The 18,604-nt window shown below is 41.5% G+C and overlaps 1 protein-coding gene across 1 annotated transcript in view; it reads left to right on the plus strand.

Moving 5' to 3' along the window:
* The window catches only part of GUCY2C (guanylate cyclase 2C), a 77,014-nt gene that overhangs the window by 35,801 nt on the left and 22,609 nt on the right, over positions 1 to 18,604 (plus strand). The window contains 8 exon segments of the mRNA XM_006192113.3: positions 1,994 to 2,079; positions 4,260 to 4,371; positions 6,393 to 6,474; positions 9,513 to 9,618; positions 12,624 to 12,686; positions 13,514 to 13,585; positions 14,113 to 14,217; positions 17,553 to 17,639. Coding sequence (XP_006192175.2) covers positions 1,994 to 2,079; positions 4,260 to 4,371; positions 6,393 to 6,474; positions 9,513 to 9,618; positions 12,624 to 12,686; positions 13,514 to 13,585; positions 14,113 to 14,217; positions 17,553 to 17,639 — 713 coding nt within the window.

Below are 18,604 nucleotides of genomic sequence, written 5' to 3' on the forward strand. Positions count from 1 at the left end.
TCTCCAGAACTCTTTTCATCTTGCAAAACTAAAATTCCACTCCTGCTAAACAGTAACTCCCCCTTCTCCCCTCCCTCCAGCTCCTAGAAACCACTGTTCTATTTTTTGTCTCTATGTTTTTGACTATGTGTAAATCATAGTCATGTGGTTATGACTTACATGTGCCTCAGATAAGTGGAATAATACGATATTTGTCTTTTTGTGACTGCCTTATTTCACTTAGCATTGTGTCCTCAAGTTTCATCCATGTTGTGGGATATGTCACAATATCCTTCCTGTTTTAAGGCTGAGTAACATTCCATCATATGTATGTACAACATTTTGCTTGTGCATTCATCTGTCTATAGACACCTGAGTTGCTTCTATGTTTTTACTGTAATGAATAATGCTTCTGTGAACATGAGTGTATAAATATCTCTTCAAGACCCTGCTTTCAGTTTATTTAAGTATACACCCAGAAGTGGAATCACTTCCTCAGATTTGATAATTTCTATTGTTCTATATTTCAAGTTACTAATTCTTCTGTGAGCTCAACTCTGCCTTTGATCCCTCTGGTGAATTTTTCATTTCAGTTTCTATACTTTTCAGTTCCAGAATTTCTTTCTGGTTTCTTTTTTAGGTTTTCTATCTTTTATTAACATCTACATTTTGTTCATACATCATTTTCTTGATTTCATCCAGTGTCTTCCTTTAGTTCTCTGAGCATCTCTAAGACAGTTGTTTTAAAGCCTTTGACTAGTAGATTCACCATCAGTTGCTTTTCAGGGATAGTTTCCTTTTTTTTTCTTCTAAATGGGCCATACTTTCCTGTTTCTTTGTATTGCTTGTAATTTTTTTTGTTGAAAACTGGACATTTGAATCTAATAATATGGTAATCCCAGAATTCACTCCCCATTCCTCAAGGTTTGTTGGTTTTTGGTTTTGTTTTTACTCTTGTAGGCTGTCTCTGCTGAGGATCAGATGAGGTGTAAACTTAAGGTCTTCCCAGGTCTTCTCTGAGCCTCTGCCTTCCCCTGGGCATGTGAAATCACTTCCTAATTTCCCCCCTATATGTAGTTGCTTCAGTATTCTAGTCTTCAATGTCTGGCTCTCAAAGAGAAAAAAAAGAGAACAGTGAAGGCGGGTACAAGGGGCACCAGCCCTTTATATCCCCTGAAAGTAATATCACTAGAGGGGAAAGGTTTCAGCAGTGGGGTGAGGCTGCCGCCTCTTTGTCTGCGCCTCTGTGGTCATAAGCAGCAGTCAGCCAACTGTACCTGCCACCTGTACTTGTAACCTGGAGCGAGTTACTTAATATCTCTGACCTCAGATTTTTCATCCATAAAATGGAGAGAGTAATAGCTTGTATGTGATAGTATTTGGGGAAGAATAAAATAATAAATGCATGTAAAGCACTTAGCACAGACCCTGGTATAGTAAACAAAAAATAAATATTAGCTACTATGTGAACCATGAGAAATTGCTAATATTTGATCTTTTTCTCTTTTTTTTACCTAAACAGCCATTTCATAGGCTCATTTTATACTAGTATAATTTCATAGATGAGAAAACTGAGACTCAGAGAACTTAAATACTTTTCTCCCTGTGTTCAGCTGCTAAGGGCTAGTGAAGGGATTTTGGTCTTATTTAATATCTAAGTTAGATTGTGCAGTGACTTACACACTGTGTCACAAGTTTAGTAAATACTCTAAGCAAAAACTTGTCATCAATCATCAGGAGACATCTATTGACTGATTACCTTTACTGTCAGAATCCTGAATGCAAAGAAAAAGCGTTTTCCTTCTAACTAAACAGCATCTCTCATAAAAATATCCTTCAGAGATCTCGGGGCTAAGAACTAATCCAGATGCCCTCTGATCACATCGTTAAGGTCAATGACTTTTCAATAAACTGGAGCAGTTTTGAACCTATTTTATACCCTCTGTTGGGATACAGCTGGTCTGTCAGTCAAGAAGTCAACGATGGCCTCTAACTCTTTCTGATTTTGCCCTAGGGCATATGGGTCCTGTGACTTTGGATGACTGTGGGGACATTGACAATACTATGTTTCTTCTGTACACCTCTGTGGACACCAACAAAGTATGTCTGACTTCTCATCAGGAACCTGGGTTGAGGGACTGGGCGAGGAGGGTCCTCCTGGAAGGCAAGTAATAGAGAAGGGATTAGAGAAGTTATGTTTAGAATCTAGAGGTTGGTTTATTTTAGATTCACAATTTTGCCCCACTTGGGACCATATTCCTTAAGCATTTTGACCCATAGAATTTCTTATTCAGAATATCTGCTCTATTTACTAAATAAAAAATACCCACCTGGAATACATTGATATAAAGACCAGACTATTGTTGGGCTACCAATGAGAAGGTGACAGTTCTTTCCCTAAGAATTGTTTATTCATTTTCACAACTAAAAATTTCAGTGAAACGTTCCCTGTTCTCTTCATCTGAAGTTTCATGAAAACCATTAATTGGCTAATCCCTCTGGCATGTATCACCATCCCTCTAATGTTATGTTTTATATTCACATTATATATACATATATATATATATCTATATCTTTTCTTCGCACCTACATAGTATAGTACTACGGTTCCTTAAAGAAAGGGAGTGGATCTCGTTTCTCCACGTCTCCTGTGCTTAGCTTCTTATCTGGCACATAGTTGATGGCTGATTAGCATTTAACTTAGAAATAAAAACACCTGTCTTTATGTCACCCAGAGTTGTGCCCATCACAAACTAAAAGCCAATGATTCTAACCAACCAAATGATCAGTAAAACACTTTTTTTCTTGAAGAGGTTGGGCCCTGAAATAACTAGGAATGTAGGAGAAAAAGTTATTCACTTTTTCATGTAATTTTCCGGTAGGAGCACTATGACATCCTTAACTCATATATTGAGCGGATATATTGACCCAGCTTTGTAAAAGGCATCTATAATGGAAAACGTGGAAAGCTGGGGAAAAGATACCCAGATTGAGAAAGTTAAACTCAAAATCCAGAGGGCATTTCAGAAAAGTAATCCATAGTTTTTAGTTACACTGTTTAGTTCTGCTAACCTTTAGTGTAATGCTATATTTGGCATAGATTCCATAGGAATACCTTAAAATAAGATCCACTCAATACTTCAGCTACTAGAAGTAACTACTGAGATAACCACACTCCCCTCTTAAGTTATTTCCACCTGGGATGATGCCTTTGTCTTCTTTGGAGACAGATACATACTGTGAGATCCTATGTCAGCCTCCTGGCTGCTCTTCAAAATGAAAAATGTTATTCTGTGCACTTACTGTCTCTGAAGGCAAGTCTCTAGTTGAGCTTGTCAATAATCTAATGCCATCAGTTGTGTTGTATAATATGTATATATGGAGAAAATGGGGATTAATTCTCAAAACATAGGGGTACAGATAAGTTATTCCATAAACAGAGTAGGTCTCAATGGAGATTTAATGTACCATTCCCTAACATACAGGGTATTTCCTATCCTCAGTATTTGAAGCATAGATTCTGCTTTCAAGTATAGTTTAGAGAATGTACAACTTTGGTCCAGAATGTTTTGAGGGAATAGCGATGAATTTAGAAGTATGGTCACTTTCCAGATGCCTCTTACAAAGCTGACTCAATAATTTAAGGATATATTAATATTTCTGCTGACAGATGACTTGAAAAAGGAACCTTTTTATCTTAGAATCCTAATTAGTTTCGTGTATAAGCAAGCACATTACAGCATATGGATAGAAGAGAATCGAAAATTATGTCATTGACTGAACTTAAGAAATGTAGAATTCTTTAGGAGCCCCTTGACATGTATAAATATGGATAATGGATTTTAACTGTGGTGCATTTTCTCAAGACATTCTTTTCAATAACAACTTAATATTGTGGAAAACACTGGTGCTTCACTTGTCATGTGACTTGGAGCATTTAATTTCTCTTGGATTCTGTTGTAACATCTGTAAAATGAAAGACTTGAACTAGTGCTGTGAAGACCGAGAGAATCTCTGCTGGGCAGGAAGAGTGTATAGTCATAAAGGAGTATTCAAATCAAAAGTAATCACCTCACCTGGAGCTTAAATCCATGTTCGTGCTGAGAACCAACAAGTGGATCCTAACTAGCTCCCGGCAAGCGAACATTTACCAGCATGTTTCACTGAGAAGCATTACTATGAAATTCAAAGGGCATTGGGCAGGATGGTCCATCTCATCAGAAATCATTCTAGAATGTCTTTGTCTGTTCATCCTTCTTCTTTTTCCTGCCCTGACACAGTACAATGTTCTTTTGACCTATGACACCCGCATAAACAAGACTAACCCAGTGGACATGAGCCCTACGTTCATCTGGAAGAACCACAAACTTCCGAATGATATTCCAGGCCGAGGTAAGATATCCTTTGTGAATTTTCTTTCCCTGAAATTGTGTTTTTGGTAAGGAGAGTAAATTCTATGGTTTATGCAATTAGCTTGTGTTATTTGGGTTTTATTTTTTTCCCCTTTGCTTATTTTCTGAATTAGATCTGCCAGGTTTGCAAATGTGGACTTTCCTTCCCTGCCCAATGAATGATATTACAGCTCTGATTAAACACTAAAAATATTCCTAATTTAGCTATCCCTGTCTTTAATGTGTGTCCTACCTACCCTTTGGCATAAATTATTCTATAGAGAACTAGGTTTGGCAATTGGCAGAATGAACACAGAGACATACATCCCCACTCCATTTACATGTTACTGCAGTAAACTCAAGGAATATCTGTTTCATCAAGGAACACTTGATGTCATCAGGCTGGGGGGTTGGTCAGTGAGCGTGGCCTCTTAAGTCTTCTCCATTTCCTCAGGGGACACATACTAGGGTCAAAATGATGATCACCCCACCTCCTTAAGTTGAGACCCCATCATGTCATGGAAAGCCCTAACATGGCCAGGCCTTCACCCCTCAACTTGCAATGTGACTGTGTAACACTGACCATCACTGGACAGGGCCAGCTTCAGATTTACTGTCATCATTGCTTTTTAACATTGATTTATGTTCTTTAGCAAGCTTTTTAAATTATCTCTAGAACCATCTTTTAGGCTTCCTAGATTTAAACCAAACTTGACTTCTGATATGTATCTCTTTCCTCCCAGGCTCTGGCAACTTTTTATTTATTTTGTAACTTTTTGAGTTAAAATTATTTTCTTTTTCCTTAATTGCACCCCTCAGTGACAACGTTAGGTTTGTATTTTTAATATATTTCTTTAAGAGTTTTTAGGTATTTTGGTAACTGGACAGAAGGTCTGTACTTTGTAAAGTGACTGAACTTCTCAAAAAGTGATTTTTCAGAGAGTTCTAATTATTTACCTAAAAGGGTCCCATTAAATATTGATATTACATACAACACGGACAATATTGCCTCGTCCTGGGCAACTTCACTTCAGCCTCAGCTAGCTAGAAAATGCAGTTAGCCAGAGCTTTCATTTATTTCACTGTCATTACACTTAGTTTTAAACTTTGCAAATAAAGTAACTCAATCTTTCAAACAGTATACAACTAAGATGTTCATGCCTGGCCTTTCATCTGTGTACACAGCTGCCAACTAAGTAACCGAACATTTCATCTGGAGGCTATACCATCACTATCTTATCATCCATCTGATAAACATTTACTTAGTGCCAGGCAGTGTTCTAAACACCTGGGAAGCAGTGAGCAACACAGATTTGGTTCCTGTTCCTCATCCAAAGCCTTCATTATCTGCCTCCTGGGTTACAATAATATCCAGCTGTCTCCCTGCTCCATTCCTGCCTCCCGCCCGCCTCCAGTCCAACCACGCTGCCACCAGAACGAGAGCAGAATCCAGTCATGCTGCCCAACTGCTGCTATCGCTGTGATTCGCAGCTCCATTTTACCTGCAGAATAAAGTCCAAATGATTGATAATACACACAAAATGTCCACAACTTTCCTCCACCTCCAGACTCATTTTTCTTCTTTCTTACCTAAAATTCTTTCCCCACTGTCTCAGCTTCCTCTTACATTATAGACTCCAGAGTAGGATCATTACACTGGTGAGATTGTATTGCTCCTTCCTAGTCACTTATTTTTCGTGTGGGGTTGGGGGTGTGAGAGTGGTGGTGGTGGTGGTGATGGTGGTGGTGGTGGTTTGTGATTATCGTCATAAACGGAATTCACCAAAGTCAAATATGCCCACGATGCAGCTCCACCTCCAAGGGATTTATTTCTGCCCTGACGAGAATAAAAAGGATGCAAGGTGTGTTACCAATGAAGAGATTAATAAAAGACAAATACTTTAAAAGGTCTCTCCTTCTCCCCTTCGTCAGATTACACTATACAACTGGAATCTTTTGACGTGTGTGTTCTGTCTTCAGAGATCCCTTACTAGTGCCATTGTCACTGTCTTTCCCGCCCAGGCCCCCAGATCCTGGTGATTGCCGTCATCACTCTCACGGGAACTGTGGTCCTCCTCCTGCTCATTGCTCTCCTGGTGCTGAGGTACCTACCGCCCCAGCCTGCTGTGCTCATCACTCCGAGCAGGGGAGGGAGAGAGGGAGAGGTCTGGGGTCTCCTGACGGTAATGTACCTTCCCCAGAGGTCTCTAGACAGAGCTGAGCCGTGAAGACATTCTGCGTCAAAGACTACATCAGGGGCAGAATGTTACCGCGTGGACCGGGTAGAGCTTGCCATTGGACAGCTGAACTCAAGTCCCAGTTCTGTGATGTACCAGCTTTGTGGTCTTCACCGTATTGTTAGCCACTTAAACAGGTCACTTAGCTTCAGTACCCTCATCTGAACTGTTGTGAGGAGCTGAAATAAGGAGTGTATGGGGACCATACGATAGGCATTCTAGAGGTGGAAATAGCTATTTCTGCTGTTTTATTATTTTCCGGGAAATCTTAAAAGTTTTTATATTATGTAATGTTCAGGCTAGAAGGGGCTTTCAAAATCATCTATGTCAAACCTCCTGTTTTAGCATGGGTGAAGAGGGATCCAGAAAGCCAAGTGGCTTGTGTGGAATCGCGTCACCAGGCAGTGTGCTGGGCCAAACTTAGGACCATCAGTTCCATGACTGTTCTGCTTAGCTTGGACATACGAGGAGCCTAGGGCAGTGCCAGGGACACGGTGTATGCTCAGGAATATTTGTTGAATATGCAAATGAGTTGAATATATAAACCAAACTACTTCCTAATCTGTGTATGTTAAACACAAAACTTTCTATCCTGTAATATTACAGGATCACACCCCCGTTTCCTAACTAAACCAGACAACGATTTTTCTCTATGCATCACACGCTTTGGTCTGTGTGTCATTATACTTCCTCATAATGAGCATCTAGTCTGTTGCAGACCAGTTAAAGGTTTCTCCAGGAAAGGAGGTCGACTGTTCTCTGCAGACTGAAGGCAGAACTTGACTCCACTGACTCTGAGTTACCCAGAAATAGGAGATGATCTATAGTGTACAGTGACCATTTAATTGAAGGGAAGTGAAAACCAAAATTTGGGGGAGAGTAAAGCCAGCCACTAGCAGGGCCACAAATGTGGCTGTTGTCCCTAAAACACCAAGTCCAAATGGGTGTCAGCTTAAGACAGGGGTAAATCACAAGGGAAGAAACAGTAACAGGTGGAAATGGGCATTTTTCATTTTCTTTAAGCATAGGAGGCAGAGATAAGGTCTCTTAATGGCTGGAGCAGCAGTGTGGAAAATAGTAGTTTTCCATTCCAACAGCTATGCAAGAAAAGTAGTGAATGATTTATAGCATCATCTAATTCAGTATGAATGACAGTTGGCTCCACTGGGACCCAAAGGTCTCCTTGGGTACAGAGATGAGAGTCCAGGCGACTTCAAGGCCCTAATAGTTACCTCACTTACCACCAGGTCTTAGGATCAAAATCATTGGTAAATAATATGCTATTTTCTGTGAATCTGAATGAGGAATACTCTTAGAGTTAGATGGAAGCATAGGAAGAGAATAATCATTTCTGCTTCCAGGACAGCAAGAAAGGTATCATAAATGACCTTGAGAAGGTGCAGAGGAGTTTGTCAAATGAAGATAAGCAAAGGCAAACTCAGGGACAGACAAGTAGGCCAGTGGAAAAGAGTACAGATTCTAGAATCTGACACGAGCAAGCATGAGAACTTGGAATGGCACAGAGGTGATGTTATGAGTCAGTTGGGAAACGATGTTGGTACATTTGGCTTTCCAAATTAAAAAAATGAACTTAAAACCCTACCTGAAACAATACACAAAGGCAAAGTTCATTCCAAATGGATTATAAATGGATTAGAAACCTAAATGTGTAAAAGCCAACTTTAGAACTTAGAAAAAATTAGTAGGAAATGATTTGATGATCTCAAGTAGGAAAATACTTCTCAGTCAAGATAAAAAAGTCATAGAAGAAAAAATATAAATGTGGCCAGAATAAAATCAAAACTTTGTACGTGCATCCAAATAAAGGAATAAAGTAGAAAAAGGAATTTGAAACATATAAAAGGCTAAAAAATTTGTTTTGCAGAATATATAAGGAGCTCATGTAAGTTAATAAGGAAAAGACAAAGCATTAGAAAAAATGGGCAGGATTATGAATAGTCAACAATACATTCTATAAAACAGAAAATTTTTGAAAAGCTACTTAATTTCTCTAATAATCAAGAAAATGAAAAGCAAAGCAGCAGTTAAATGCCATTTCACGTCATAAAGTGAAAAAACAGTTGAATAATACCAAATGTTTAGAATATGGAGCAAGCAAATTTTTACAATGAGCATGTAAATTGGCACAAACACTCTGGGAAATAATTTGGTAATATCTGTAAATCTGTGAGGGTGCATTTCCCACAACCCCAGATTTCTGCTCAATCTATACTATCTGGGGGAAACAATCAGATTCTTGACATTGTGAATGTTGGGTTACAAATGTTACATTTCCTCTGGGCTTTTCTATTTTCTTTACATTTATTAAAGGCACAGATGCGCCAGCGAAACTAGCTTATTTAGGAACCTGGGGTATTCTCTGGTGGTTTAAAAATGAACATTTGCCTTTCAGCTTATCGGTTTAAGTTTTTATCTCTCTGTTTTTTCCTCACTCTTTCCATGTCATTAGTTCAATTTTTTTGTTTGTTTTTGGAGGGGGAGGTAATTAAGTTAATTGATTAATTTATTTTTATTATTTATTTATTTGATGGAAGCTCTGGGGATTGAACCCATGACCTCCTGCATGCAAAGCATGTGCTCTATCACTGTGCTGTACCCTCCCCCCCTAAATTTTTTATTACAGTAAAGTGCTGCCTTAGTGAAACATGTGAGAAACTGAAATGAAAAGAAAAAAAAAGAATATAAAAGACCATTAGAAATCCTTACAGGGCCACAGATGGCAGCACTCACCAGTTTGGAGAACATGGAGTTACACAGTTGGGCCAGCCCTACTCACCACGTATCTACCTGAGGACATCAGGGCTCCAAACTTCTCCTAACGTTTAGAAGCCGAATGGCATGAATACTAACACAAGCCTATTATCTGGTTCTATTCCTTTCACAGAAAATATAGAAAGAAATACGCACTTCGTCAGAAAAAGTGGTCCCACATTCCTCCTGAAAAGATCTTTCCTCTGGAGTCCAATGAGACCAACCATATTAGCCTAAAGGTGAGCGTCCCTGACCTGCTGAAGAACGCTGCTGCGGCTGGTGCGGCTTGCCAGGCGTTTGGCAAGACTTTGGTAGTATGATAGGACATGTCCCAAGCAGGAGTCATTTGTTTCAGAATCCAGGACTTGGATGTTCTGTAATTCTCAGCTTCCTGTCTTTGCCTTGATTCTTCTTTGCCCTAAATGTCAGCTACTGGATGCAACGAACACTTTGGTGGAGGCTGCGATACGGTGTGTTACTCATGCTTTGCAGCTGACCCGGAAGGGTAAAGCATGTAGTGAGAGCCTGTCACGGAAGGGATCTGGGAATGGGCAGAGCATCCGAGTTCCCCTAAACCTCGGGAAGCTACGCTGCTCCCACTCGGATGTGTGACTCACCTGCTCACTGCTGAAGAAAGAGGTCTTTGATGATATTTGCCCACCTTCTCCCTCAGCCAGGAAATCCCAGCAGCAGCCAGTGGTAACTCCTCTGCCTCCACGGTCAGTGCTGGACCTGTGTCTTCTTACCTGCTCAGCACGGGGACCTCAGGAGTTGAACTTTATCAGTGTAAATTTGCTGCTGAGGACACTGAGGGATAGAGGGCGGAGATGCAGGGCAGGGTCACACACAGCTAGTGAGTAAGATTACTGCAGTCACGGCTAACCCTTACTGAGCACGGCTTATGTGCCAGGATGTGTTGACCCGTTGCATTTCCCCCGAGCCCTGTGAGACAACAGGGCTAGAATTTTAGGAACATAGCTACAGTTTGAACCCAGTCTGTGTAACCATGCAGCTTATGATCCTGACACTGCACACTGTAGTCTTAGCAGAGTTTTTAGACCCAGGCATACTAAAAAGAGGTGGAGACCTAGAACCATCACGTGCAAGGAGTAAGTGGGGTTCCTCAGAGTAGGGACAAACCAACGGGACAGTGTGACTTGAGATGCCCTCCACCTAAACTCAGCAAAAGTAAAATTGCTTCACGGGTCAGGTTTGTGTTTGGAGCCTCGCTCCCAGGTCTTGGTACCCCCCCCCCCCAGTCCTGCATGCTGTGCTGCAAAGACAAGGATCCCCTCAGGCTGTACAAGGACTAGGTCTCTCTTTCCTCCAGAAATGCCCCACGCTGGAAGATGACCCTCCCATTACATGCTGAACCTCACACACACACAAATTCTGTTCACAAAGGCCAGTCTGTCTCAGGCAAGTGTCGGGAAGAAATCGGATCTTGTAATTCACAGCGAGATGTCAATGACCGTAAGATTACTGGGTTTTCAAAGGGAGAATTAATTGACCTGAATGACTTGCCAGCAGCACCTGAGGAGGGGAGGGGAGGCCTTAGGAGGAGTGAGTGACCCCCCGCCCCTGCTCTGGTGGGACACCAGGAGGGGCTCCCATGTGGTTCACCTCTGCCCAAGTCCAGCCCGGCTCCACTCCTCACAAGCCTCCCCCCCTCCCCCTCAAAACCCCATATTTCACTTGTTCTTTGGGGTTAAGCCCCCAGCGTTGTGTCTCTGCGTGTTTCCTTAAAATGTAAATACTCTGGAAGCATAACCCAACTATCTTGTCAGACGTGATGGACTTTTTATGGGTTAATTCATCAGATGAGCCACCTGCCTGGCTAAGGAGTAGGTCTTTGGGACAGTAAAGTAAAGGAGGGAGGCTGGAAGTGATTCAGAGCATGGAGAGTCGTCGTTACTCAGATACAGACAGGCTGGGGGCAGGTGCCCAGGAATCAGCCGTTAGGAGGGGTCCCCCGGTGCTGAGAGTCGGGCAGGGCAGGGAGGTCGGCCAAGGTCAGCAAGAGGGGAAACGCCACATGTCCAGACTGGCCGTGGGTACTCACTGAAGGTAGAGGTGAGGAAAACAGACCAAGGGGCCGGATGCCGGAGCGCAACCTGTGCTAGGGCAGAAGGGGTCGGGAAACCAAAGCAGCCAGAGGGAGAAGCATCAGATAGAAAAATATAATAAAAACCCTGAGCACGCATTAGCAGATAAAACACCTTCGCTTGTAAGAAAATGCCACAAACTCTGTCTCATTCGAGCCCCAAGTATCCCTGTGAGTTAGGGCTGCTGCTGCGATAAGAGACTAAGGTTCAAGTGGCTTAAACGGCGCGAATCGATGCCTAAGAGTGAAAAGAAGCCACGCTCAGGTTCAGCGCATCCTCAGGGGACCTGTGGCGTCATGCAGCCCTTTTATATATAACCTCACGGGTAAAATGAGAAACAGGAGAAGGGGCGACAAGTGACACTTATTAATCTGCGTTGTGCCAGGCGTCATACTTGGAATTGAACATAATTTATTTCACTCACATTTCAAAATGTCCCTATGAGGTAAGTTTCGGCAGATATTACGACATGCCACAGGTTTTTATGAGAATCGAATGGAAAGATGCCATAGTTCTCAATCTCTTCTCTGCCTTTAGACGAGAAGTCTGGCAGACCAAGAACAGTATCTATTCTGCAGAGGGGTGTGTGTGTGTGTGTGTTTCAATACTTAACTTCTTTTAAAATTTATTGCCAAATATAAAAATCTCAGAATGGCATAGAAAAATCCATGTTACCAGATTCTTTTGAGAAATCAGATGATCTGGCAACCCCAGGCTGAACCCAGGGATGGTGGGGCTGCCCCCTTAACCCCTGGCACGGTGTCCTCACTTGCCTAACTTGGGCCTTTAGGTGTGAGATGCACATCTTGCTCCCCAAGAGCATCTGTCTGCAGCCACAGGCAATGGTTCCCAGTAGAAGGAGGGCCAGGAGAGAAGGAAGCAAAGGGAATCCCTGGCTGGAACAGGCCACAGGAGGGAGGGAGGGAAAGGGAGGAAAACTCAGAGTCAAGCATGAGGGTGGTGGATACTGGAAAGAAGAAGGAAGGTGAGCAGTGGGCGGGAAACACAAGTCAGTTATAAGTTTTTCTGAGGCTGCCCAGCGTGCTGTGAGCCCAGCCGGCAGAGCCTTTCAGCCTTTGACTGGCAGCTGGGGAACGAGATGTGGAGCTTCTGAAATAACTAGCTTTTTCTTGTGCCAGATCGATGATGACAAGAGGCGAGATACAATCCAGAGACTACAACAGTGCAAATATGACAAAAAGGTGACTCTGGTCTCCTCTGCTGCTCTGATCTCTCCAGCAGGGGATGGGCGGGGCCTGCTGACTCTCGGCCACCCTGGCTCCTGACGTCGGCAGTGTAATGGCCAGGGTGCCTGGGCCGGTCCAGGGGGCTGTTCTTGGATCCTTTCACAGGGGTGGGAGGGCCTCTGCCTCAATGGTTACAAAACTCACAGTCCTGGGTAAATTGAAGGAAAAATAGAATTTTTAAGAGGGGAGAATGTAGGTAGGAAAAGGAAAAAATAGAAGAGATTCAGAGCAGTCCAGACAACCCTGTATTACATTTTGGCTCATTGCAGTGGGAATATGACAATCCCATGTGGGGTTTGTGTCTTCTTTTCTTCTCTCCCTCCCTCCTTCCCTTCCTCCCTCCCTCCCTTCTTTCCTCTTTTCCCTTCCTTCCAACCTTCCCTCCTTCTTTCCCTCCCTCCCCTTGCTTCCATCCTTCCCTCCTTCCTTCCTTGCATCCTTCCCTTCCCTTTCCTCCTTCCTTTCTTCCTTCCCTTCCCTTTCCTTCTTCCTTTCTTCCTTCCTTCCCTTTCCTTCTTCCTTCCTTCCCTTTCCTTCTTCCTTCCTCCTTCCTTCCTTCCTTCCTTCCTTCCTTCCTTCCTTCCTTCCTTCCTTTTCATTTAGCCATTTCTAAAGAAACATGCAAATCCGAGCTACCATATCCCAGGCACTAGGCACCCGGACAGAAACATCAATAAAACAGTGTTACTGCTCTCAGGAGCTTTGCAGTGTAGCGGGAGGATACCACAACACGCCTATGATGGGCGTGTCACATTATCTCCTTAATTCCATTACCGTTGCAGCGAGTGATTCTGAAGGATCTCAAGCACAACGATGGCAATTTCACTGAGAAACAGAAGATAGAATTGAACAAGGTACGTGTCCTGTACTTAAAGCCCTTTAGTCAGAGCTAGCTCCACTCCATTTTCCTCAAGTGTTGAGGTCCCTGGTGGAGCAAGATACTGGGGATGCTGGCAGAGAAGCCCCCAGAGCAAGAAACGGGTGACTATGCTTTTTCTTGTTGAAAATTCCACCCGAAGGTGTTGAAGAGTGATGTTTGACGGGGTAATACAGGTTGCCAATCTACTGCGTGTCCTAGAAAGTGGTCCTTGTATTACTGGAGAGTAGTCAAAGGTTCGTATTCACGTCCCTGTGCTGACAAAAGAAAGGCTGTTGGTCAGATGTAACGCGAAGAGCAACAGAAACTGCACTGATGCCCCAACATATCAAGAATAACACATCTTCCCAAAGAGCTGAGAAACTGCACTGATGCTCCAGTGTGTCAGGAGTAATACGTCTTCCCAACGACCTGAACCATAACGTGTTTTATTAGCAGATTAGTTTTTACCCAGGCGCCCCTTCCGGGCTGACTGGCTTTGTAAATAAACATGTTATGTCTTAGCTGCTTCAGATCGACTATTACAACCTAACCAAGTTCTACGGCACAGTGAAGCTTGAGTCCATGATCTTCGGGGTGATTGAATACTGCGAGAGAGGATCCCTCCGGGTAAGGAACCGTGATCATTTCCAGCTTCCTAACTGGCCAACCATATGGAAAAAATATTTAGCAGAAATTTTAAATGCTCATTCAGTGAACTATTAATCAGAGAGTTAGCAGAGAGTTCTCAGGAAAAGTGTGTGGGTTCAAATGCTTACCAAACTAGTCTCAGTTTTTGTGAATCATCCCTATTATATCTTGATAAGAAAACTAGCTAAAAAATATTCAAAAGTGTAGACTTAAAAAAAAAAAAACAGATGTGGAGAAGTGATTGCCTCTAAATTCATTTTATTTTACTTGCGTACTTGCTTTTGTATTAAAGGAAAACTAGATGGTCATTATGATAGCACTTGTTCCTAAGTCCTAGTTCTGCTAACTGGCTAAATCCTACCCTGCTCTCCCTTGGGAGGGGCTGAGGATGGCTCAGGGGTTGCCAGATGGGGTCAAGGTGTTCTGGCTGAACAAGTCCAAAGCAGAAAAAGAAAGTAAGACAGGATGGAGTCCAGTTCTTGGGAAGAACCAAGCATCAAGCTCAGAATATCAAGTCACTGGTTAGTTCAGAAGCGCAGGCATACATGGAAGCGTTCACACCAGAAACAAAGGCCAGCGTCGAGGAAAAGGGGAGAAGAAGGAAGGAAACCAAGACAATTGCTTCAAAGAGCATCGAAATAGTTGCACCTCACCTGAGTGCTTTCTGGGCATGTTAGGAGGGCTTCCAGCCTTTTAAATGCCTTTGGGTGGGTGACAGATAATTTCGTTCCCAGGATCCTTTGGGAATGCAAGGGGTACTCTGATGATTATATTGTAACAGCAGACCAGGACGTGTGGTCACCCTACCTTGGGCTGCTTTCAGACCTAGTATCTCTTAAAAACCTTAATGCCCTTCCCCATCACAAAGCCAGAATACTGATTGGGGTCAGCAGCAGCTTTTAAGAGGTCCAAACATTCATAATTCCAAAAAAAAATTATAAATAAAAAATGTTAAACTAATAACTCAATTTTTTCCTAATAAGCTTCAATTATTAAAAAAAAAAAAAAAACCCAAGAATGTAGCTTTCAAAATGTATGCATGGCGTAAACTCAAGTCTATCCTCAAAGAAAAAAAATCAGCCCTAAATGCTATTCTCTCTTAAAAAACAATCTCTTTTTAGTGAAATTTAGAAGAATAACTATGGCCCAAAGAAAGGAAACCTTCAAAATTCAATTATAAAACTGGTAAATTTTTGAAGTACAGTCATGAATTGTTTATTTTTAAAAAACCTACAAAACACACAAGCCTCTCAGACTTCTAATTAAATCTTTAAAACAAACAAAAATACACAAAACTGAAAGTAAAAAATAAAGCTATGAAAAAGATGCTTTCAATTATAAAAGAATATGACTAGCAAATTGTAAAATCTAAAAAAAGGAAAAATTTCAGAGACAATGTAATCATGAAAACCTGTCTCAAAAAGCAAAACCTTAAGTGTGCCAATAATAATAGAAGAAATTATCACTTCCATTACAAAGAATACCAGATTCAGCTTAGTTTTTCTAAACTTTAATAATTCTCATTGTCTGTATCAACACTGTTCTAAAGTTAAAAAGCACGAACATCTAAATTCATTTAACATTCTAAAGGGCTAGCATAAAGTTGATACTAAAATGTGATTAAAGGCTAATCATATTTATGAATATAAATGGAAAAATTGTAAATGAAATACTAAGCCAGTTGTATATGAAAAGCATAATACAATCGTATATGGTTAATTCTATGAATGGAAAAAATATTAATGCGTCATATCAAAAGGTCTTTGGAGAAAGACCATATGATCATTTTCACTGGTGCTGAAAATGATCATTTTAATTGCTGCTGATACAATAAAATAAACACACATTCCTAACAGTAACAATTTCAGGTCTTTCAGAATTAGACATGTTCTCCTTAGGAGGGCTAGACCCTATCTGATTCATTTGATTTCAGTGTGACAGAAATGTTAGGATACTAATTAACAGAGCCTGGTCAAAGAGTTTCACATGGTCTTTTAATCTCTAAAACTCCAAGACAACAGTTAGATACCATGCACATAGTATTTTTGGCTCTCTACCCTATGGTTGGAAACTTCAGTGACCAGAGTGGTCTGGGCCCCTCCTGGCATTGCCTACTCGTGCTGGGAGCAGACAACAGAAGCTTCCACAGGAAGCTTATTCACTCTGTTGTCTAATGAACCTCAAAGCAAAGTTTGTGTCATTGCAAACTACACTCCCCTCCTTGATGGAATCCTCTGGGGCTTCAACCCATAGCAAATCCCATCAGAACCGACTTTTGTGGGGAAACAAATGAGAACGTCTCTCCCTAGACAATGTAAAGACAATATGCTTCCCATTTTATAAATACACAACCACTTTGGCTTGTTCAGGGACAATTGATTCATTCATGAAATTAATGTTTACTGACCGTCGGTCCTGTACCAGACACTGTACTAGATGTCGCAGATACACCTGTAAATGAAGATTATCTCAGAGTTTACATTTTCACAGGGAGAAAAGCTAATAAACAAACAAAAACATAAAATACGTCAAGTGCCAAGAGTAAGTGTTGCTTTAGAGTCTTGTCTGCTCGTAACTCCCCTCCCTTAACTTGGCCTGCTACCCACGGCCCCGCTAGTTTTATCTGAAATGATGAATGATTTTGGACCGTTTGTTGGAAATTATTTCTAGAGTACCTGAGTTAAAACAGGGCTTTTTGCTAAAATGAGAAACTATTACTAAGTTACCAGTTAAGGTCCTGTTTAGAGTTTTATTGTGAAGAATGGTTATTAGCTTAGTTAAAATCCTGTATCTTGAGAGAACCATCATCCTGTTAAGTTCAAAATTCTAGGTCATACAATTCATGCAAAAATCCAAGAACTCTGTCGGAACAGTTAGAGCTATTAAGCCAACGGATGCAAGAGATCATGTGAGTGAAAACATAAGCCTAATGAAAGAATTTCCTAATAGCAGTTCCTTGTTAAAAAAAAAACACTAGTGGAATTTTTATGGGACAGAGCCCACAGCTCTGCCACCTGTGAATCAAGCTCACCAGCCCCGTCTCCCGGCAGGTGCCTGCTCATCCCTTTACCCCTGTCTGGTGGAAGAACCAGGGTTTGGGGTCTGTGGGCACCTCCTGCTCATCTCCTTGTGAACCCCCTGATGTTCCTTAAACAGCAGAGAAAAGAAATATATATTCTGGAAAACCAGAACAATGGGGTGCCAACTTGTTCCTGAGCCTCCAGATTAGAGGATCATTATTTGCCTGTAATAGCCTCTCCACACTGCCCCTCCTTCAGACAACTCATCTTCCTTCTCTTTTTCCTCCTGTTCAGGAAGTTTTAAATGACACCATCTCCTATCCTGATGGTACATTCATGGATTGGGAATTTAAGATCTCTGTCTTGTATGACATTGCTAAGGTGAGAAACCTACAAACACGAAAGACATTTATGAAAGTTGAATACAGGAAAACAGATCTAACGTTTTTGTACTGGTTTTTTCCAACCTGTAAAGTGATAATAAAAATAGTTCCTATGTCACATGGTGGTTGTGAGGGTTTTATGAAACAATGCGTGTGTTCTGTGTAAGGTCTGACGAAGCCAATGTTCAATGTATATTGGCTATTGCTGTTTTTATTATGATATTCTTTCTACATTGGGCTTGGGGGACACGTTTTTTGTAGATTTGCTGGAAATAAAAAAATCACATAAAGTTTCAGGGAAGTTGACTGAATCCTCAGCTTTATAAGAGAAAGTTTAAGGACAGACATTCATCTTGCATGAAGCAGTAATAAATTTGGACATGTATATTTCCCAGACGTGGTATGAAAAGGAAGTGGATACCAATAAGCAGGTAGCTTCCAAACATGAGGAAGAGCCAATCCCGAGAGCAAGCTATTTGATATGGTCTTAAATCACTTGAAGGTCACAGAGGATCAAAATCAGTTGGAAAAAAATGTGATATATTACTCTACTAGCCACTTTTTACATCTGAGATCCAGGCTAACACCAGTTTCTGCAGTACCACCTCTGACACCATGGGGGAGCACACCAGCCAAAAAACGGGCTCCCTCTTGCAAAATAGAATGAAACATCCTGTTTCAAAAAAGAATGAAACCCATAAGATTTTAGAAAATAATCCAGCCTAGCCTCTCCCTTCAGAAAGGCAAGGCTTTATTATTCGTAGTTTTTCATGGAGGTAGCAGAGGACCAGAAAACCTGAGGTCCCAACCAAGTAAGTGGTAAGCAGAAACAAAAAAAGTAGGATAAACCTTTGCTTCACATTATGTACAACTACTTAACCAGAGTCTTTAGACAGTTGTCTCTTACTATGTCATCTAAATAGACCTCAAAACTAGATGCAGTGCTTAGGCAAATATTAGGGC

The sequence above is a fragment of the Camelus ferus genome, chromosome 34 (assembly GCF_009834535.1).
Source record: "Camelus ferus isolate YT-003-E chromosome 34, BCGSAC_Cfer_1.0, whole genome shotgun sequence".
Lineage (NCBI taxonomy): Eukaryota > Metazoa > Chordata > Mammalia > Artiodactyla > Camelidae > Camelus > Camelus ferus.